The 17,292-nt window shown below is 35.4% G+C and overlaps 1 protein-coding gene across 1 annotated transcript; it reads left to right on the top strand.

Moving 5' to 3' along the window:
* Positions 1–393: 393 nt before the first annotated feature.
* On the top strand, positions 394–13,586 carry LOC145782388 (uncharacterized). The gene is made up of 8 exons (XM_082594170.1): positions 394–472; positions 997–1,134; positions 2,332–3,654; positions 4,191–4,289; positions 4,639–4,740; positions 12,675–12,991; positions 13,236–13,424; positions 13,533–13,586. The coding sequence occupies exons 1-8, from the start codon at positions 394–396 to the stop codon at positions 13,584–13,586; spliced, it is 2,301 nt and encodes a 766-aa protein (XP_082450296.1).
* The last annotated feature ends 3,706 nt before the right edge of the window (positions 13,587–17,292 follow it).

The following is a 17,292-nucleotide window of genomic DNA, read 5'->3' as shown; positions in this document are numbered from 1 at the left end:
GCACAGTCGACAAGTTGGTTGGCTTAGATTCGAATCTAATCTTAATCAAACTGGAAACAGTAAAAATATAACTTGCTGTGTTGTTTCGGTGATGAGGATGTTAGAGTTAGAACAATAATGCATAAATCCCGTGTAGATGAGTTTGTTCCATTTGAAATTAAACAAAGTAGTTTGTCGCATTAAAACAAAGAGATCAATAAGCAGCAGTCAAAAATTTATCCAAACCACGCGTTTATATTGGTTTGTTCAATGTAACTTTATGTTGTTTGATTTGTGGAGTTTACTGTGATAAATAATAGAGATGTTTATGACGCACAATTGTGTTTTGTAGCACCATCTACGCAAAAAGCTTTATTTTCATTAACTGACTAACAATTAACAAAACAATAAGAAATGTCTTTCCCACAAAATCAAGAAGAAAACAGAATTACTTCAACTGAGGAAACTGAAGGACAATTGCCAAAAAATTCTGGTAAGTTTATTTTGAACAATTTGTCTAAAAGAATGTTGAAATATCGCATGACGTCCTCTAATGCTGGTCATGACTTTCATAATTACCATTGCATGGTGAGAACTCTCGTACGACGGCCGAAAGGACGCGGTTCGAAACCGCTCATGAGCACGTTGTTGTTTCTTTAGTTAGACACTTATAGTGTTTAATGGAAAAGATGAATATTGACTCTCCACATTTCTGACAATTTAAATTTTAAAATATTCAAGCACCAGGTGTAAGGCTGAATCCAAAGAAAGTGGTGAATTCATGGTGAAGACCACACAGCTTAATGCCGTCCGATGCCGCAAAACAAGAAGATGACGTCATATCACATTTGAACAACTCCCAAAGTGTCAGAAATTTTAACACATGAACTGCGTTTTGACATTTTGAAAATACATCTGGCAAAAATTATAAACAGTGTGCCTACATTTCATTTTCCACAAACTTGATTAAAACGTCATTACTTGTGTTCAACGTTTTATTACGTTAATTTCTTGCAGAACAAGCTCAGATTAACGTATTGAACGTTGCCCATCATCATATTGATCAACAAGTAGTCCAGGTTGACAACCGGCAAAATATAACCAAGATTATTCTTCAACCCAAACAAAGCAATGTTCGATCTAGGGATCAAGAAGGTAAAACTTTTACTTTCACACCGAGGATGAATACGGTAGAAGATAAGAACTACCGGTAGAACGCAAAAAAATATTTCATAATTACATGTTAGTGTTACAAATTCACTGAGTAGATTAATCTTACAAATGCAATCTTAATTCATATATAAAAATAACTAATAGTTATATGTAAAGAAATAATATTTTTATTTATGTTTTTTGTTGACTAATTCAATAGTGCATATTTATTTTTAATACATGTTAGGGGAAAGCCGTATAATATGAACTGCTGTGTATTATGAACCCCCTGTTGTTTTCAGAAAACGTGGCAATAAAAATGTTTGACTTTTAACAGCTTGAATTAAGTAAGGTTGCTGGTCATTCGACCGGAAATGTTCTTGTTGAAAGTTGGCGTGTTGCTGAAGTTTTGGGGGATGGAGAAATTGTTTTTTTTTTTATCATTATATCAATGGACTTGTAATTTTTTGATTAATATACCCTCAAATAAACTTGATGATGGAAATCACAACAAGTTTTGTTTAAAAAATGCATTATTTAGTTGATTATCAGCATTTTAACTGGAATCACCACAAGTGTGTAACATGAACCCTAGCTGAATGTGTAATATGAACCCAGGTTCATATTATCAAGTGCTTTATGGTGGTGTAATGAATTTTTGTAAACTGGGGTTCTGTAAACTGGGGTGGTTCTGGGTTCTGTAAACTGGGTTCAAACTTCAATTTTACCAGCATTTTCAATGCAGTGCACGTCATTCGATTAATGTTGCTTATCTTTTTGTGAATTTAATGCTTACATTTAAAAAGTATTGCATGTTTACTAAAATTAGTGTAAATTATTTCAAAACTTTATGGTAATAAATTTTGTTATGCTGCACATGTAATGTGGCTTGCTTTAGTGTAGTTTTTGTGTAGTCAATCTACCTCTATTCAGCAATGATTCCAAGCAGTTCATATTACACATCACATGGGTTCATATTACACAGAGGGTTGTGTAATATGAACTCTTTTGGTAAATTAATAAAATTGAAATAACTTTTTTAATACAAAATATCACATACTAATATATTGATGGGGAATAGGTATGCATGTTAGCTTGCTATTCTGTAAATATTGTCCATATTTTCATTGAAGTTGTGAAATTAGAAACGTTTATTGTTAGGGGGTTCATAATACACGGCTATCCCCTATATTTATTCAGGTCCAAACGGAGCCTTCGACAAACTGAAAAAAATCACTGGGGAACTTTATGATCGCAAATTCGATGTGGATTTGTCAAAGTTTGATAATCCAGCATCGATTTTGCCCGAAATTCACCCAGAACTTCTGTCAATTGACTTCTACGAGGGAAGGTTCATTCCCAACGACAACCAGTATGATCCTAAAACCAGACAACTTAAATTTGAAGAGTCCGATAAAAAAGTTTCAATTGATGAATTACTTTCCAAATGTCAATTACAAAATTTCATATCAATCGTCGGTTACCCTGGGGCAGGAAAGACAACGTTGTCAAAGCGTCTGGCAAGGCGTCTAAACCAAACTAGGAACTTTCTCGTTCTGAGATTACCTTTCATGAACATGAGTGATGATGATGAGAAACTAACCTTAAAAGAGTTTTTGCTTGGAGATGTAAAGTTTAACTTAGAAAACGAACAACAAAATGTAATTTTTAATTTGATGAAAGACCATACACAAAATTGCTTTTTCATCTTTGACGGATTTGACCAAGTGAACTGGAAATTGACAGATAAAGTAAAAAAATCTAATTACGACACTTTACTCACCTACCAGGAGCTTGTATCGAATCTGTGTCGAGGATTTTTTTTACCTAATTGTCACATTGTATTCACCTCACGACCACACGCGATGCTTAAAATTCCTCAACGATGTCGCCCAAAGCAAACTTATTTTGTCGGAGACTTAACGACTGAAAATATGAAAAAGTTATTTGAAGCTTTAATAAACGATGAACACAAATCACGTGAGATATTGGACAAATTAACTGTGAAAATTCCTCATCTAGAATCGATGTGTCACAATCCTTTGATGCTACAATTGTACTTGAGGGCTTCTCTTGGTTCATCACATGAAATTTTAAATATTTCGACAATGACTGGAATATTTTACAAGGTGTTGGAAAATCTCAAATCATCAGAACACGTCATTTCACTCTCGGACAAAATTGTTATTAATTTATCAAAACTCGCATTTATAGCAACCAAGCATAAAACAGTATTAATCACAACTGAAGATCTTAGAAGAAAAAACTTAACAAGCGAAAAAGTCCAAGCACTTGTTGTGACATTATTTGGTTCAAATCGAAGGTGTAGTCTTTTGGAAGGTAACCGACGATTGTATTTTTCACACCAAACTTTTCAGGAGTTTTTTAGTGCTTTATACATAATCGATCAAATGTCTTTAGACAATTTTAAATCATTTGTTAAAACTAACCTACTGGTCGATCACTGGTCAGTTGTTATAGCATTTTTATCTGGACTTCTTTTGGACCCAGACATGAACAAAGGTAAATTGACTAATAAAACTTTTTCTGTCTTTGTGAACCAACCCAGCAAACTGTCCACTTGAAGCGGTTAACTGTCATGTATCATTAGTACAAGCCTTGTTACTCAACGCAACAAACAGTTTACCAGCCTCATTTTTTAATCATAAATCGATTTCGCTATCACAGCATCCTCAGTATGACCATGCAAAGAGCCTTGACAAGATCTTGACATAATCATACTCAGGATGCTGTGATAGCGAAATCGATTTATCATTAAAAAATGACGCTGTTAAACTGTTTATATGATCAAAGGTAAGTACGGTTCATAAATAAATCATTAGTGTTTCTGGAATATATTTCATTTTGCTTTTTATGCAATACAGTAGGCTAAATGTCCAATTTTGGTGGGGAGATTGAGTGTTTCGTTTAATAAATTTTGCATGATAAAAGAAAAATTGCTGATAAAGCATTGATTAACTAAGCGAATATTTCCTTGTTTTAAATAAAACAAACCTCTTAAGACTTAAACGTCATTAAATCATATTAAAATATTACAGAAAGTTCTACACCTAAAGCAATCCAACAACCTTCAAAAGCATCTACCTCAGCACAAACGTCGTCATCTTCCCTCCAACTAAGGCAACTAAGCTCTTCGAGTAATTCCATTATTTAAAACATTAACAACCCGATCAACATATTGTTGACGTATTGTCAGGCTTGATGGCCGTGCTTAAATATACTTTGATTTACAACATAAGCTTTAAGTCTACGTCATTGCGCGCCTTAAACTTTTGTAGTTTTGCCTGTGTCTCTTTTTGTTAGTTTTGTTTCAGTAGTATATTCTAACATCATCATTACTGCTGCATTCCAACAAACAAAAATTGAATGTTTCTGATAAAGGATAAGGCGTTGAAATAGTTCAAAAATGGTTGAATGATTCTTCCTCTTACAAGCAGAACATTTGTCAAAACGCTAAGTTTGTGAAGTGGTCTCAATTCGTTACAGCGACTTCATCTTCCCATAACTCTTCAACGTTCTTTCAACTCAAGTCAAAAACACAAACATTGAAGGGAAGTTTAAGATCTGCAATGAAAAAAATATTTCCAGGTAAGCCTAACGATAAGTGACGCATTATACAAATTAAATTGAGAAGTTATGGAGACCACTAAGACAATGGCAAAACTTATGTCAAATAAAAACAAGGTTTTCGTGTTTTATAATCGCACGCCGAGTGGATGTAAACAATGGATTATATAAAACAAATATGGAAACAATCTAAAAATGACGTCATAATTTTAAACAATAGCTTCAAAGTGACTCCATGACTCGTCTGTAATATCGCATGCAGTAGCAAACCTAGAAAAATTTGTAAGAGCGTGTCGACAAAATGGACAACGTAAAAGTTGCGCTCCACAAATACAATAGTGAGAGAGATGGTCTCGGTACTTGCCCCAAAAAAACAAATCACAATTTTACATTTTTTGGCCGCCTTTTATGCATTTTAGGCTCAGTAATGGGTTTTTCATCATGACACACATTCGTATTTGCCCAAATTTATCAGATAAAAACTAGATTTCGTGCAAGTTTAAGTTTAAAATGGACGTCACGTTTTAAATGACCTTTTCTTTCCGACTACAGAAGAGCTGCAATAATTTATTTACTAAGCTGTTTCAATGTTATGTCGTCTCACAGTCAAATTTCAAAAGTCTAAGGTGTCCAAGCCTTACCCTACGCGTAGTATCCAAGGCACATTTTAGTTCATAAAAATCATACTTCTATAAACACTGAAATAGCTCATTTTAAATGTTAAGTAGTTGAATAGGCAATGGGTTTACTTTAGAATGTTAGGCTACATTATTGTCTTAGTTTTGGAGGAGGCATGTAAAATATTTCTACCCCTTAAATCCACTGCAGAAACTTTGCGAGCCAAATTCAGTCGATTAGGTTAATAAAAATGAGGTTGAACGAGCAAAGCGATTAAAAACATTTGCATATAGGAAGAAAAATTACATGTTTTTTCGATTTTTTTATGTTGTTGTAGTACGTGACCAAGTGCCTCCCTAGATTCTTTATTGCCCACAAGCTCATTGAGCAGTACATAAATAACTGAGATTGTTAACAGAATTGAAATGCTTTTGAACGTAATTTAGCAAGGTTACGATAATTGAAGCACTATTAAAATCATCACGCATTGAAGCAACTTTGTCATAAAATTTTAAAAATCATCGACTGTATAGCAGTTTGCGACATTGGCAAAAAACAACAAACTGAACGTAGTCAAGTCGAGGTAATAAACTAAATATTATTATTACACTCAACGTCAAACATAGATTGCAAAGGTAATATATTCGAATCATCTCAAAGGCCGCATTATAGGACTTAATTGAGTGATTGTGGAATCTATATCTGCAAACTGAGAAAACTTCTTTGAGAGCTTAATCCTGGCAGTTTCGCATACTAGCAGAGACTTTGAACCACTGAGGCTGACCGATTGACCGGTCACCGAGTTTGACAAAAACCGTTGTTTGTCAAGTATTCCATTCACTTGGTGCAGGTGAATGGAGAGCTGCCTTGAAATACGTTGCTAAAGCGCACACCCCGAGAGTCGAACCAGCTTTGCTTGATCTTACGGTTTCTTCGTACACTTAGCCGACGTTTAACCAGCTGAACTATCGAGCTGACAATTTTGCAGCCATATGTCATGCAAACCTGTTCTGCATTGTTGAGGCCCGTTAGAACAAACCATAAAATGCGGAATATTCACTGATAAATCATCTGGAAATTTACTGAAGCAAACTTCTATGAAGATGCACTTGCAATTTGGTAACATTTGATAATTTGGTTAAGAGTTGAAATAAATACATATACTGTAGTCCTGCTACCTCATCAAAGCGACGTTTACAAATCATAAGTTTAATTACAAGTTTTTATATTTTAGACGAAAAAATTCAGAAAAGGCAACTATTTATTAAGGAATTGGTCTAAAACTTCAATACAATAAACATCAAAAATAGTATAAATTTAAAAACATGTACTGTAAGTACAGTAGCGACAAGTTTCCAGAATTTTTTACTTTAAAAGTTTTACTCAAATAAAAACAAAATTGTGAAGTCATAAAACAAAGATTCATCAAGGTGAAAAATCACAGAAAATCGTCTCAGTGCGACCGCATGAATTCAGAAAAAAAAGTAAAGTGAGATAGAATTAAATATTTATACATTTGTACTATTTATTTTTTGCATAAAGCTTGATAAATTAAATTAAGGTAAAAATTTCGAATTTTTTACAAAAATCACTAAATAAACACAGTTTGACGATTTAAATGCATTTATTATGTCACTGAAAGGTAGGCTAAGTGTTAAAAGGTTAAAACATGTATTCAAAGGAAAATTAAGAAGAAGCATCATAATTGTAACAGTTTGTATGAAAAGTTAAAGCTGCAAAAGTAAACCAATTTTGATAATACGAATTTCGTTACAAATGGTTCAAAGAGGTCTGGCAGCACTGCTTGTAAAACTTCAGGTAGGCTACCAGTTAACTTTTGATTTTAGTGACAATTTCATAATGCCACAAAAAAAAACATTTAGTACAAATTAAAGTTGTAGCCTATTTCAAAACAGTTAATTAAATTTCTTTCCAGAATAGGCCACCATTTCATATGATTTCGATTTCCACTTGTAGGTCTACACCTGCTTGTTTTCAATTTCTATTCCACACTCATTGTAGGCTACTTTCTTTGCGAATTCTTAATCAGTTTTGAAAATCTTACTGTCAGAGTAGAGTAACCACGAACAAATAATTTTTTCAGTTTTACTAAACTTGACGTGTCAAGTCTAGATTTTTTTACAAGACAAATTTTTAGTTTTGGACCTAGAGAGCTTAGCCTAACCCTATTTGTAGCGACACGAGGTTTCATGAGGACGCCCAATCTAGTAGTGAAATATTCCACAGAAGGAAATATGCTAGAAATGTGAAATTTCTTGACTTTTACTTTTTATTCTTTGCGAATTTTCTACAACTGAACTGGTCATTTTTCTACCTTCCTGCCCTTCACAATAAGCATTTCGTCTCAGGTGACTAGACATTTTTGTGCAATAGTAGGTATATGCGTGTTTATGTTCGTGCAATATAAATGGTAGTGCAATTACTTTGAAATGTAAAAACGTTTAAAATTGCCTTATATTAATGAGCACAAGTAATATTTTATTTAGTTTAGTTATAATTCAAAAATTTCAATTTTAAAGCTATTTTTGGAAATTAGAATAAAACCCGACTTTCTGACGTTTTTTCATCTTCAACACTTTATTTCAATAAATTTGTTGAGTAAACATTGAATTTCTATACGCACAATACACATGGCTATTACGTTGTAAAATATTTTATTAAGATAGGGTTAAGCTGCCGATTTTAAAACAGCGCTGCAATGCCATCTTTTATGGGTCCACTAAGCTGATGCAAGAGAGAGCAACCCACTCGCAATTGCCTTTCTTACTGGAATAGATAAAATAATGGTAACCAGCTTGTAAACAAGCGAATAATAGTCATTTCCACTAAAAAATTTCATCCCCTCGGTTTCAGCATTATACTTGCAGAATTTATTCTCCTGAAGAAGGATGCAATTGATTTAGGCTATATTGGATGCTTCTCAAATCGGTACTATCTATTGATGTATTCCAACGTATTGGAAAAAAATTCTTTAAAGCTCGATTAGAGAACATTAGCAGGCTCCAAAACATCTAAATTTTGATACTCAAAACTTTACACCTGAACGAATCAATTGTATCTCAGCTAGTTTAAAAAATAGAGCATCTGTTTTGTGCAAAAGTAATGGTCTTATATCTTGAATTGCTGAAAATAAGATAAAAGTAAGGACGCAAGTCGAAAATAAGGTCATTTCTCAGAAATGACGACAGTGATAGCCTATTTTCTATGTAGTTTTACGAATTAAGGACAAATCTTAAAAATAAGTACGATATGGAAGCCCTGACTATAACCCTTGATTTTTTCATAAATATAAATAGTATAGCCTACTGTGCTGTTCTAATCTAGAAAACAATGCTTATAGCTGTTTTAAAAGCTATGGCCTACTGAACTGGGCGGACGTTAATTTTTTTCTTAGAAACATAAAACTCAATATTTTTGACACGAAATTTTAAAAAAGGTTTAATTTAAACAAACTTTAATAAAGCATCGAAACAATAAATTTTCTGACACTAGTTGCTACTTAAATGTGTGGGTGAATACTTTTTTTTTTGTAGACAACATCACGCAGAAATCCTGCGCAAAGCTGCAGATGACAATTTTTGTTGTTTGCTAACAGAGTTGCCAACATTGCAGTCTATTCGTAACCTCAATCTTACCTTTTATAAGTATGGCGTGTTTTTGGAACTGATAAGGTAATCGCTAAATTTACTTTATTTTCAATAAAATTCAAGTGAAATTTTACCACTTGAAATTTATGGTGAAATTTTACAGACATGGACACAGCCTGACCAAGAATACAGACATGGACACAGCCTGACCAGAATGAATAATCTTGAAATATTGTCAAACTTTTGAAATAACAACACCATTGATTTACAAACAAATTGAGTTAATCACTCTCAGACATGATCCATCCCTGTTTCTTCTGCATGCTATTCCTTATGATTCAGTCCTGACTGATTGCAATTCCCAGTATTTCATCAACACAATACCAGAGTTATGCAAACACTCAATTCACTAAATTCTTGACGAATTTCTTTAACCATTGAGTTTGGCTAAAGTAGCTTTTTTGTAATCTGAGAACTGTTCACTGTGCCTTTGCACAACAACCAAGAGAGCTTGCTGGTGGCTCTCGTCAGAACACCTGTCAATAAATTCAGTGAATAGCTTAATTCGACGTTCCGCAATATCGTTGACCACCCTCACGTTCAAAACGAATTTGTTTAATTTCTTACAGATTTTTGAAATTTTTTCATTCTGATACTGGCATCTGTAGCCACTCTTGATCAATAAGTTCCAAATTGCTTTCCCAATTGTTGCCTCCAGCAATGTAGGTTATAAGCACCTTGCCACTTCCCTGAATTGGCTGCTGTCGTATCAAACTCCATACCACAAATGGCACCTTTCACTCTCCAGTCTTCCACCAACTCTATTAGGCCTACGGCCTGTTCCTGAGATGATCCGGTGCTGTCTAGTACTGTATCTCAGGTACTCCCAGTAGCTGCTTCATTTCTCCATTGCCTTCATCATCAAAACTAACGCCAGACACATATACACAGCACCGTTCTGATGAAACATTTCCTTTCATTTTCAGAATCTTACCGTCCCAGTGAATTATTGCCAAATCAGGGGCCTGGAATTCATCTCTGATATTTTGGGAGTGAGAGGGCCTAGTCTTATTAGCCAGTTTATGAGCTGTTGTGACTAAGATATTAGTACTTCGACTTGTATGCTGGACGCTTGAGCCACAGCAGCCACGAACATTGTTCTTTGCCGATAGCTCAATCCAAGTCGATCAGATGTTAAAGCTGTAGGAGACACAATATCCATTTTCTTTCTCTTCCTTTCGGGAGTTTTCCAGTTGTCACTATCACTTTCTGTTTCTTCATCTGTACTTAAGTCCAAATTCACTGTTTTAAAATTGTCAGCAACATTCCCTTTCTGTTTCCTTTCACAAGCTGCACTGTGTCGTTTTTCTTTAGCTAAGTCCCTTCTCTTCTGCACAGCATCTCTGCTCAATGCGCAACCTACTTGATCTTGCTGGAGCTGATTTTTCTGATGTTCCAGATTTGTTTGCCAGTCAATGATACCACTCCAGAATGCATGAGAATTGACCGCGAGGTAGTCTTACATATATTCAGAGGATCCTTGAGCTTTTCTTCCATATCACGCAAACGTTTTTTAAATGAATCACTATTATTCCTCTCACGCCTGGAATCAAGTTCTAGTTGATACCAAGTTTCATACAAATTCCTCAGATGCCAGTCTATATCCGCATTTTAACAATAACCTTACACGATTCCTTCTCTGTTCCAGATTGTATCTCGTTTTTCTTACCAAATACCAATCCCATGCCAAAATGATTTTTCTATACCTGGCAAATTTCCTCCCTTGCTGTCACAATGGATTAGTTGATCGTTCTGTGACTTTCGTCTCTGAGGAACAACAGCTTAGCTAGAACATCAGAGCTTTTAGGAAACGTAGAAACACCTAGTATTTGCTAGTGTTCCCAATGAGGAAGTACTTTCTTTTTGGTCTTTGTGCCAATGACCGGTGTGCTTCACTGGCCGTCTCATTCAGTGGCATAACTGATCTAAATCTTGTAACTTGGGTAGGATTACTAGCTACTCTTCGAGTCACTGTAGCATATGATGATCTTCGACGTGTAGAAGTAGGCTAAGGCATTTACCCAGTTGGGAGAGTTTACTTCTGTTTTTCGAACCTTTTGGTCTGCCGTGGGGTTATTCTGTTGCCGTCCATTAGTTAGTAGGCTATGTAGGTAGCCTATAGGTTAGTAACTAAGTACAGGCTACTGTACTGTAGATAAGTTAGTAGGTTTTCATCGGATCTGAAGTAGCCTACACGAGAAAGTACATGTTCATTTTTCCTTCATACTGATTGATATAACCACACCGACTAGAAAAATTTATAGGCCCTACATACATCATTACATGCATTTCAAGGTTAAAATGACAATAAGATGCTCTTTTCACATAAATCTGCTGTCTAAAACAGTGTGGTCACATCTATATGTCAAAATTCACTTTACAAAATTGTTGCTGTAGAGCGATTTTGACTTCAAATTTATGTTCTGCGACCCCAAAATCCCGTAACCGACATATTATATGATCACATTGAGCCAGTTTTGGGCTGTAGATTTTCATGATAATTTATCTGGTCGCCATTGTTTCAAAATGGCGGCAGAACCACAGTTTTGGCGGGAAAATTCTGAAACTCCACTAAAATACTTTTTAACAAAAGTGGAAACCCGTAATTCATAGACTCACTAATTTCTAAAAACTTTTTGCAAAATGGTACACCCTAATATTCATAATCCACTAATTGACAGGCTCATTATTATTCCACGGAAAACAGCAGCACCTGTTTTTTGTCCGTTGACTTGAGCTTAGAGCAGAGAGGTCGAGGCGAGAGTCCGCAGCAGTCTAACAAGTACCGGTAACAGCAATTCATGCGCGTTTAGCGAGGATGTTAATATACAGTAGTGATTAGTGACGTTGGGCAAGGAAGCTGCTCTGTGAAGACTGAAGCCAAAAGTATACTTCGTGTCTCTGTTACAGAGTAAGAGAATTTTATGTATTATACACGTTTTTTTTTTGAGTTTTTGGTTTAAGTGATCGAGCTAAATTGTTGAAGTTGGCAAGGGCTGTGAAGAGTTCAGATGCTGAAGTACATGAACTAATTGCTAGTCGAATTAGCTGTGATAAATAAGTCGTTAGTCGTGCACAGTTTAATGTCATTTTTAGCATGTGACAAGCATTGCTAAATCTTCACTGTATCCATGTAATGTTAAGCATCACTGTAATTATGGAAATTTAAAATACTGCTCTTTGCTTTGAGACTTAGCCCACTTACAACAAAGTCACGTAGAATTTTTTTTGCTAGAGTTGTTGTTTAACCCTTTGAAGGTTGGGGGGAGGGGGGCTGTCAATTCAACTTTTTTTGTATCAACAGTTGTATCTCTAAAACCACTGAGGCTGCGACTATGAGATTTCTTGACTTTTCCTAACTTTTATTCACCTCTATTGAGCTGAAATTTTGAGCGAATAAAGGTTATAAATTGAGAGATATAAGGCATTTCTCAGCACATCTTCTGAAATATTTCATATTGTATTGTTGACAATTTTCCCACCCACTGGATGAAAGTATTTAATTTGGCTCATGTCTCGTTAATCCTGACTGTTTCACAGCGTGAAGGGAATTGGCTGTATGCGTTGACCTTTTGTTTTCTTATTTTATTGTTAAAACTAAACTGTGGTTTTAGACTACAACCTGGTTAGCCGAGCTAATATTGATTGATATTATTCCTGCATGATTAGATGACGATAGTCACTCCATCATCAATGATGATGATGATGATGATCATCAACAACACAATGATGCTAGCTCCATAATCGCAATCACAAAAATCTTGCTGGAAGGCAACAACTTGAAAGTGACAGCCACAGCAGGAAGTCATTTTGATAGAGGGTGGATATTGATGAAACCCTCCGTCACTCAGAATGACATCCATGCAGTGACGTCATTCATCAAGTTGATGCCGACGCGAGTTGGAATCCTTGATCTGTCCTATTGCTTCATGACTTCCAACCGATTCCGTCCATTGAAGGAGGCGATCAAATCGATGCCTGGATCCGTAAGTCATGGTTAACTTTTATAACCAACGTTCACATTGATTCATGGTCAATTGTTACGTTTATTCAACGGTGCGTTACGTTGTTTTAACGTCTGAGTTTCAACAAGTTTCACAAAGTGAGTTTCAGTTTCCAATTTTAATCATTTTCTAACAATTCTTGTAAACATAAAATAAATAAACAAAAGTCACAACATAAATAAATTGTTAATGTTTAATTGTTGAATCATAATTAATTTGCGTTTAGATTGTTCGGATGCGTCTCATTGGCAACATCCTATCTGTCGATGACGTCATCGAGGTATTCCACAAGATTGAGAAGGAAATTGTGATGCGGGGATCCCTCGGGGATGGAGATGGAAGCATAATGGGGAGTGATCCGAACATGGATGAAATATCCAAGCTACAAGAAGCACTGGATCAGTTAGTCAATAAAGTGAGAGTTGTTTGCATTGTATCAACGTTTAAAGAATTAATTGTATCAACATTAAATCAACTATTTGCTTTGTTAAATCAAATTTCTCTTTTTTTTGTTATTTTACAGAAGCTGAAGATCGAGGTTGACCTCGGTCGTTTCCTCACGCACAAGGATCAATGATGTTTTTATTTATTTGTTGATGTTTATAATAAAATTATGTAATTCAGTGATTTTGTTTGGTTGAGTTAAAAATACAACAATGGCTTGGATGGATGTGTGGGCCTCAAAAGGCGAATTACCTAAGGCCTTTCTTGATATCCGGCCTTGGGTAACATATCATTTTTCCCAGTGTAAAGCTTAAATCACTTGTGGGTCTCTTTTTACGTGAGTAACAACTTCTGAAATCTATGTTAGCTTGCAGTAGGGTACGTATTAAACTTATTACCCAGTATTTAGTACTCAGTGTGACGGATAAAAATAACACTCTTTTTCCTATCTTCCAAAAACTGCTTGAATAAATAATCCACACAAAATTGGAAACCTTCGTGCTTCACTCGGCGGCAACGAGGTTAAAATAATTTTCTCAGCTTTTTGTTATGAAAACTTGTCTATTTAAATGTGATGATATTCAATTAGTCACATGTAGGTTAAATTAGCTTAATATAACAGTTGATTGATTTTTCAAAATTTTACCCACGCTATATGTACAGTCTCTTCGGTTAAAACTAGGAACATCTGGCAACCACGTGTATGGTGCTTATATTAGGTCCACTGAATAGCGGATAAAAAGAAAATTGTGGGGCACCAGATGTTTTAAAAATTATAAATTCACCAGATGAAGTGAACAATAATGTTTAAGGCCAAAAAAATAAATGGTTTAGCTGAGGGTTAGAAGCTTGCCTCCGAGCAGATTTTGACAAATTTAATCTTGTTTTGATCGTTTTTTGGCAATTTTCAGGGCCAATAACAATTATTTTTCTATCAAAGCGCACCTTGTACTGTGTTCAACCAAATTCATCAAATTACAATTGGACTTCTCTAGCAGTTTATGTGACAAGTTTTGGTGTAAAACTGAAGTTACACTTTGAAATATTTTTTCTCTAAAAAAAAAAAAAGTTTAAAAACTTTTTGATAAACCGTTTCCACTGCTGAAACCATGCGTTCTCATTGCCATTCGTTAGATTCATAAAGAATGATTGAGCTAGTGCAGAGGGTGCAAACAGTGCAAAAACGTAGAAAATTGGCATAATTATAAGTCTTTTATATGGTGAGGCACATGACCAAGTGCTCTCTCCCCGCCTCCAGAGCTACGGTCTTTCGCACTCTCTCATTGGGTGCACACTGTACGTTATTATTTCATGTACTTTTCGGCGTTTTGCATCCAAACAAAAATAAAATGACCATCCATCCATCCTCTCAATCCTTTACTGTGTTCACTTACGATAGTTGGCTAAGAACCGGTTTTGCGAACAATATTATGGTAAAGAAGCGGTTTGCGCAAACCGGTTGAATTCCATCACTAGTCCCGACTCTTCTATGGGTCGCGCAACAGAGCTTAGGGTAAAACGTCACAATATTCTTTTCAACTTGTAGTCATATATTTTTTATATTGCCTACGACGTTTGTCAGCCCTACAACTCACACTTTGTTATTCAATAATTGCCAGTAAATACAAAAAAAAAAAAAACGACAATAGCGGTCATGGTCTCATATTTATTTTAACACTCACACAAATAAAACACATTAAAACAAATTATCCGTCTTTGATTTCTTATATATGATGTTGAGTGGTGAACTAGTCAGAACTATTGATCGCAAACTATCTTCAGGTTATATTTTACGTCATCAATGTAACGCTGTTTATAAACTTGCCTTGCAATCGACTTTTGGTGAATTGGTCACTTGATGGCGTTTCAAGTTATATAAATTGATAGAACTTGACCACGTGTTGGGGCAGGTAAGTCATTGGCGAGTGGTCAGTTGAAGGAGCCAATTATGGAAGAATATTATTCCTTAGTGGCTAGTATTGTAAGAAGTTACACAGCCTGCAGGGTGGTAACACAAGTCTCCGGACACTCGCTAGGTAGAAAATATAGACATATCGTTCGTGACACAGATTGATGAAAAAGAAAGGCGTCTTGGATGAACTAGAATTGCCAAATGGAACAATTGTAATACGGAACCCATCGCGTCTCGATGTATCATGAAGGCAAGAATCTCTGGATTGTTTTCCTGGGCTGCGTTCAGTGATGATCGAAGAGAAGATGAGAGTTCATATACGTACAATAATCAAGTCAAAGATGCGTTTACTAACAGAAGTGAGAGAATAGGTGGAAGAATAGAAGACTCCCATAGGTGTAGAGCCAAAAGTACGTTACAGCTGCACTCAAACCTTATGAAAATACGGCAGCTAGTATACCAGTCCTCAAAGCAAAATGTTAGCTACGTTGTTGGTTAACATTAAAATTAAAATAGTCACACCATGTAATGATCGACAACACAAAACTCTATGATGTAGTTGATTGATTGTGGGAAACTTTAGTCTATCCTCGGAGTGAGGAATATACTTTTAGAACTTAATTCTGGTAGTTTCACAAATGTGTAGAAGCAGGGCTATTGAGAGGATATTCTGGGGCCGGTATCAATGAGATCTTCGGCCCAAAACTAAGACACTTCTAAAAAAAACGCATTAGCCTATATCCAAACAATACACGGTTGTTTCTCAAGTTTTCGGGCCCCCAAAATCATCCCAGGCCCGGGACTCCTGTTAACACTACTGTGAAGAAACTTTGAACCACTGAAGCAGGCTTGGTCACTGAGATTGACAGAATGAAGTTGTTGAAGTGTTGTTGCCTGTGAATTATTCCATACACTATGGGCCGCTGAATGCTGGAGAGCTCTTTGAGACAGTTTCGAGAAGGTTTAGAAAAGTTTTGAGATTTTAAAGAAAGCTTTGGAATATTTTCAAGAGCGTTTTAGATACATCTTATGCTGCAAAAGTCTGCATTCAGAACTGCACATTTGGCAATGCTGTTTATTTCTGGGAGTGTGCTGTAACTGAGGCAGATTTTGTTAATTCTTTGACAACATTTCAACAAGACAAAGAGGGTTTATTTAAATATCATCAATCAATGGTTTATTTGTCAGAAACAGGAACAGTACAGGTTCGAAATATGCAATTTGTATGTGCTACACACTGAAAAGGTGGCCCAAGTTCCCATACCGACAGGGAGACAACAAAACGACCACAGGGTCGACTAGTCAATTGCGACCCTACAGATATGATAACAAGAAATGAATAAACAAGCAGAGATTACTCAAATTTTCTACTAAACATTTTTAATTGCATGTTATCGAGTCAGTTGCTTCCCGTGTCCTTAATGTGACAGATGTCAAGCATCGGCAAAATACGTCCTAAAGATGTTTTGTAAAGATCAAAAAAAGAAAAATAATAACAGTCTACATTGTCAAATGTGCTTAATGCAATACAAATAAAAAGCCAGAGACTTGTTCGCGTTACAAAGACAAATTATAGTAAGTAACATAGTGGAGTAAGCACGAGAGAGTAAGTTTGCTTTGCAACAAATTCCAACATGCACCTCTCAGATAACACAGAGAAAGCAAAATACACAAAAACAGCTTCACTCCAGGCTGGTCAATCCGCAAAAAAATTGATTACATAACTGGAGGCATCAACAGATGGTTTGTTTCATAGACGCTGCTTGGAGTGACAAAACAAAGTTATCAATCCTCCAATTTGGGTTTGCATTGTGAAAAGCTGCAACGAAAACTATAAATTAGTTGGATTGTTAAAATTAGAACTATGATAATGTGAATAATAAAATTTTTGTTGGTTTTGATGAAGTTGCTTACCACAAACGTTTTG

The sequence above is a fragment of the Aplidium turbinatum genome, chromosome 13, assembly GCF_918807975.1.
Source record: "Aplidium turbinatum chromosome 13, kaAplTurb1.1, whole genome shotgun sequence".
NCBI lineage: Eukaryota > Metazoa > Chordata > Ascidiacea > Aplousobranchia > Polyclinidae > Aplidium > Aplidium turbinatum.
This window is presented reverse-complemented; position numbering and strand designations above follow the sequence as displayed.

Coding starts and splice junctions, on each gene's coding strand:
- LOC145782388 (XM_082594170.1), top strand. CDS start 394: ATGTCTTTCCCACAAAATCAAGAAGAAAACAGAATTACTTCAACTGAG. Junction 4,741..12,674: donor AATGAAAAAAATATTTCCAG/GTAAGCCTAACG, acceptor CTGCATGATTAG/ATGACGATAGTCACTCCATC. Junction 13,425..13,532: donor TGGATCAGTTAGTCAATAAA/GTGAGAGTTGTT, acceptor GTTATTTTACAG/AAGCTGAAGATCGAGGTTGA.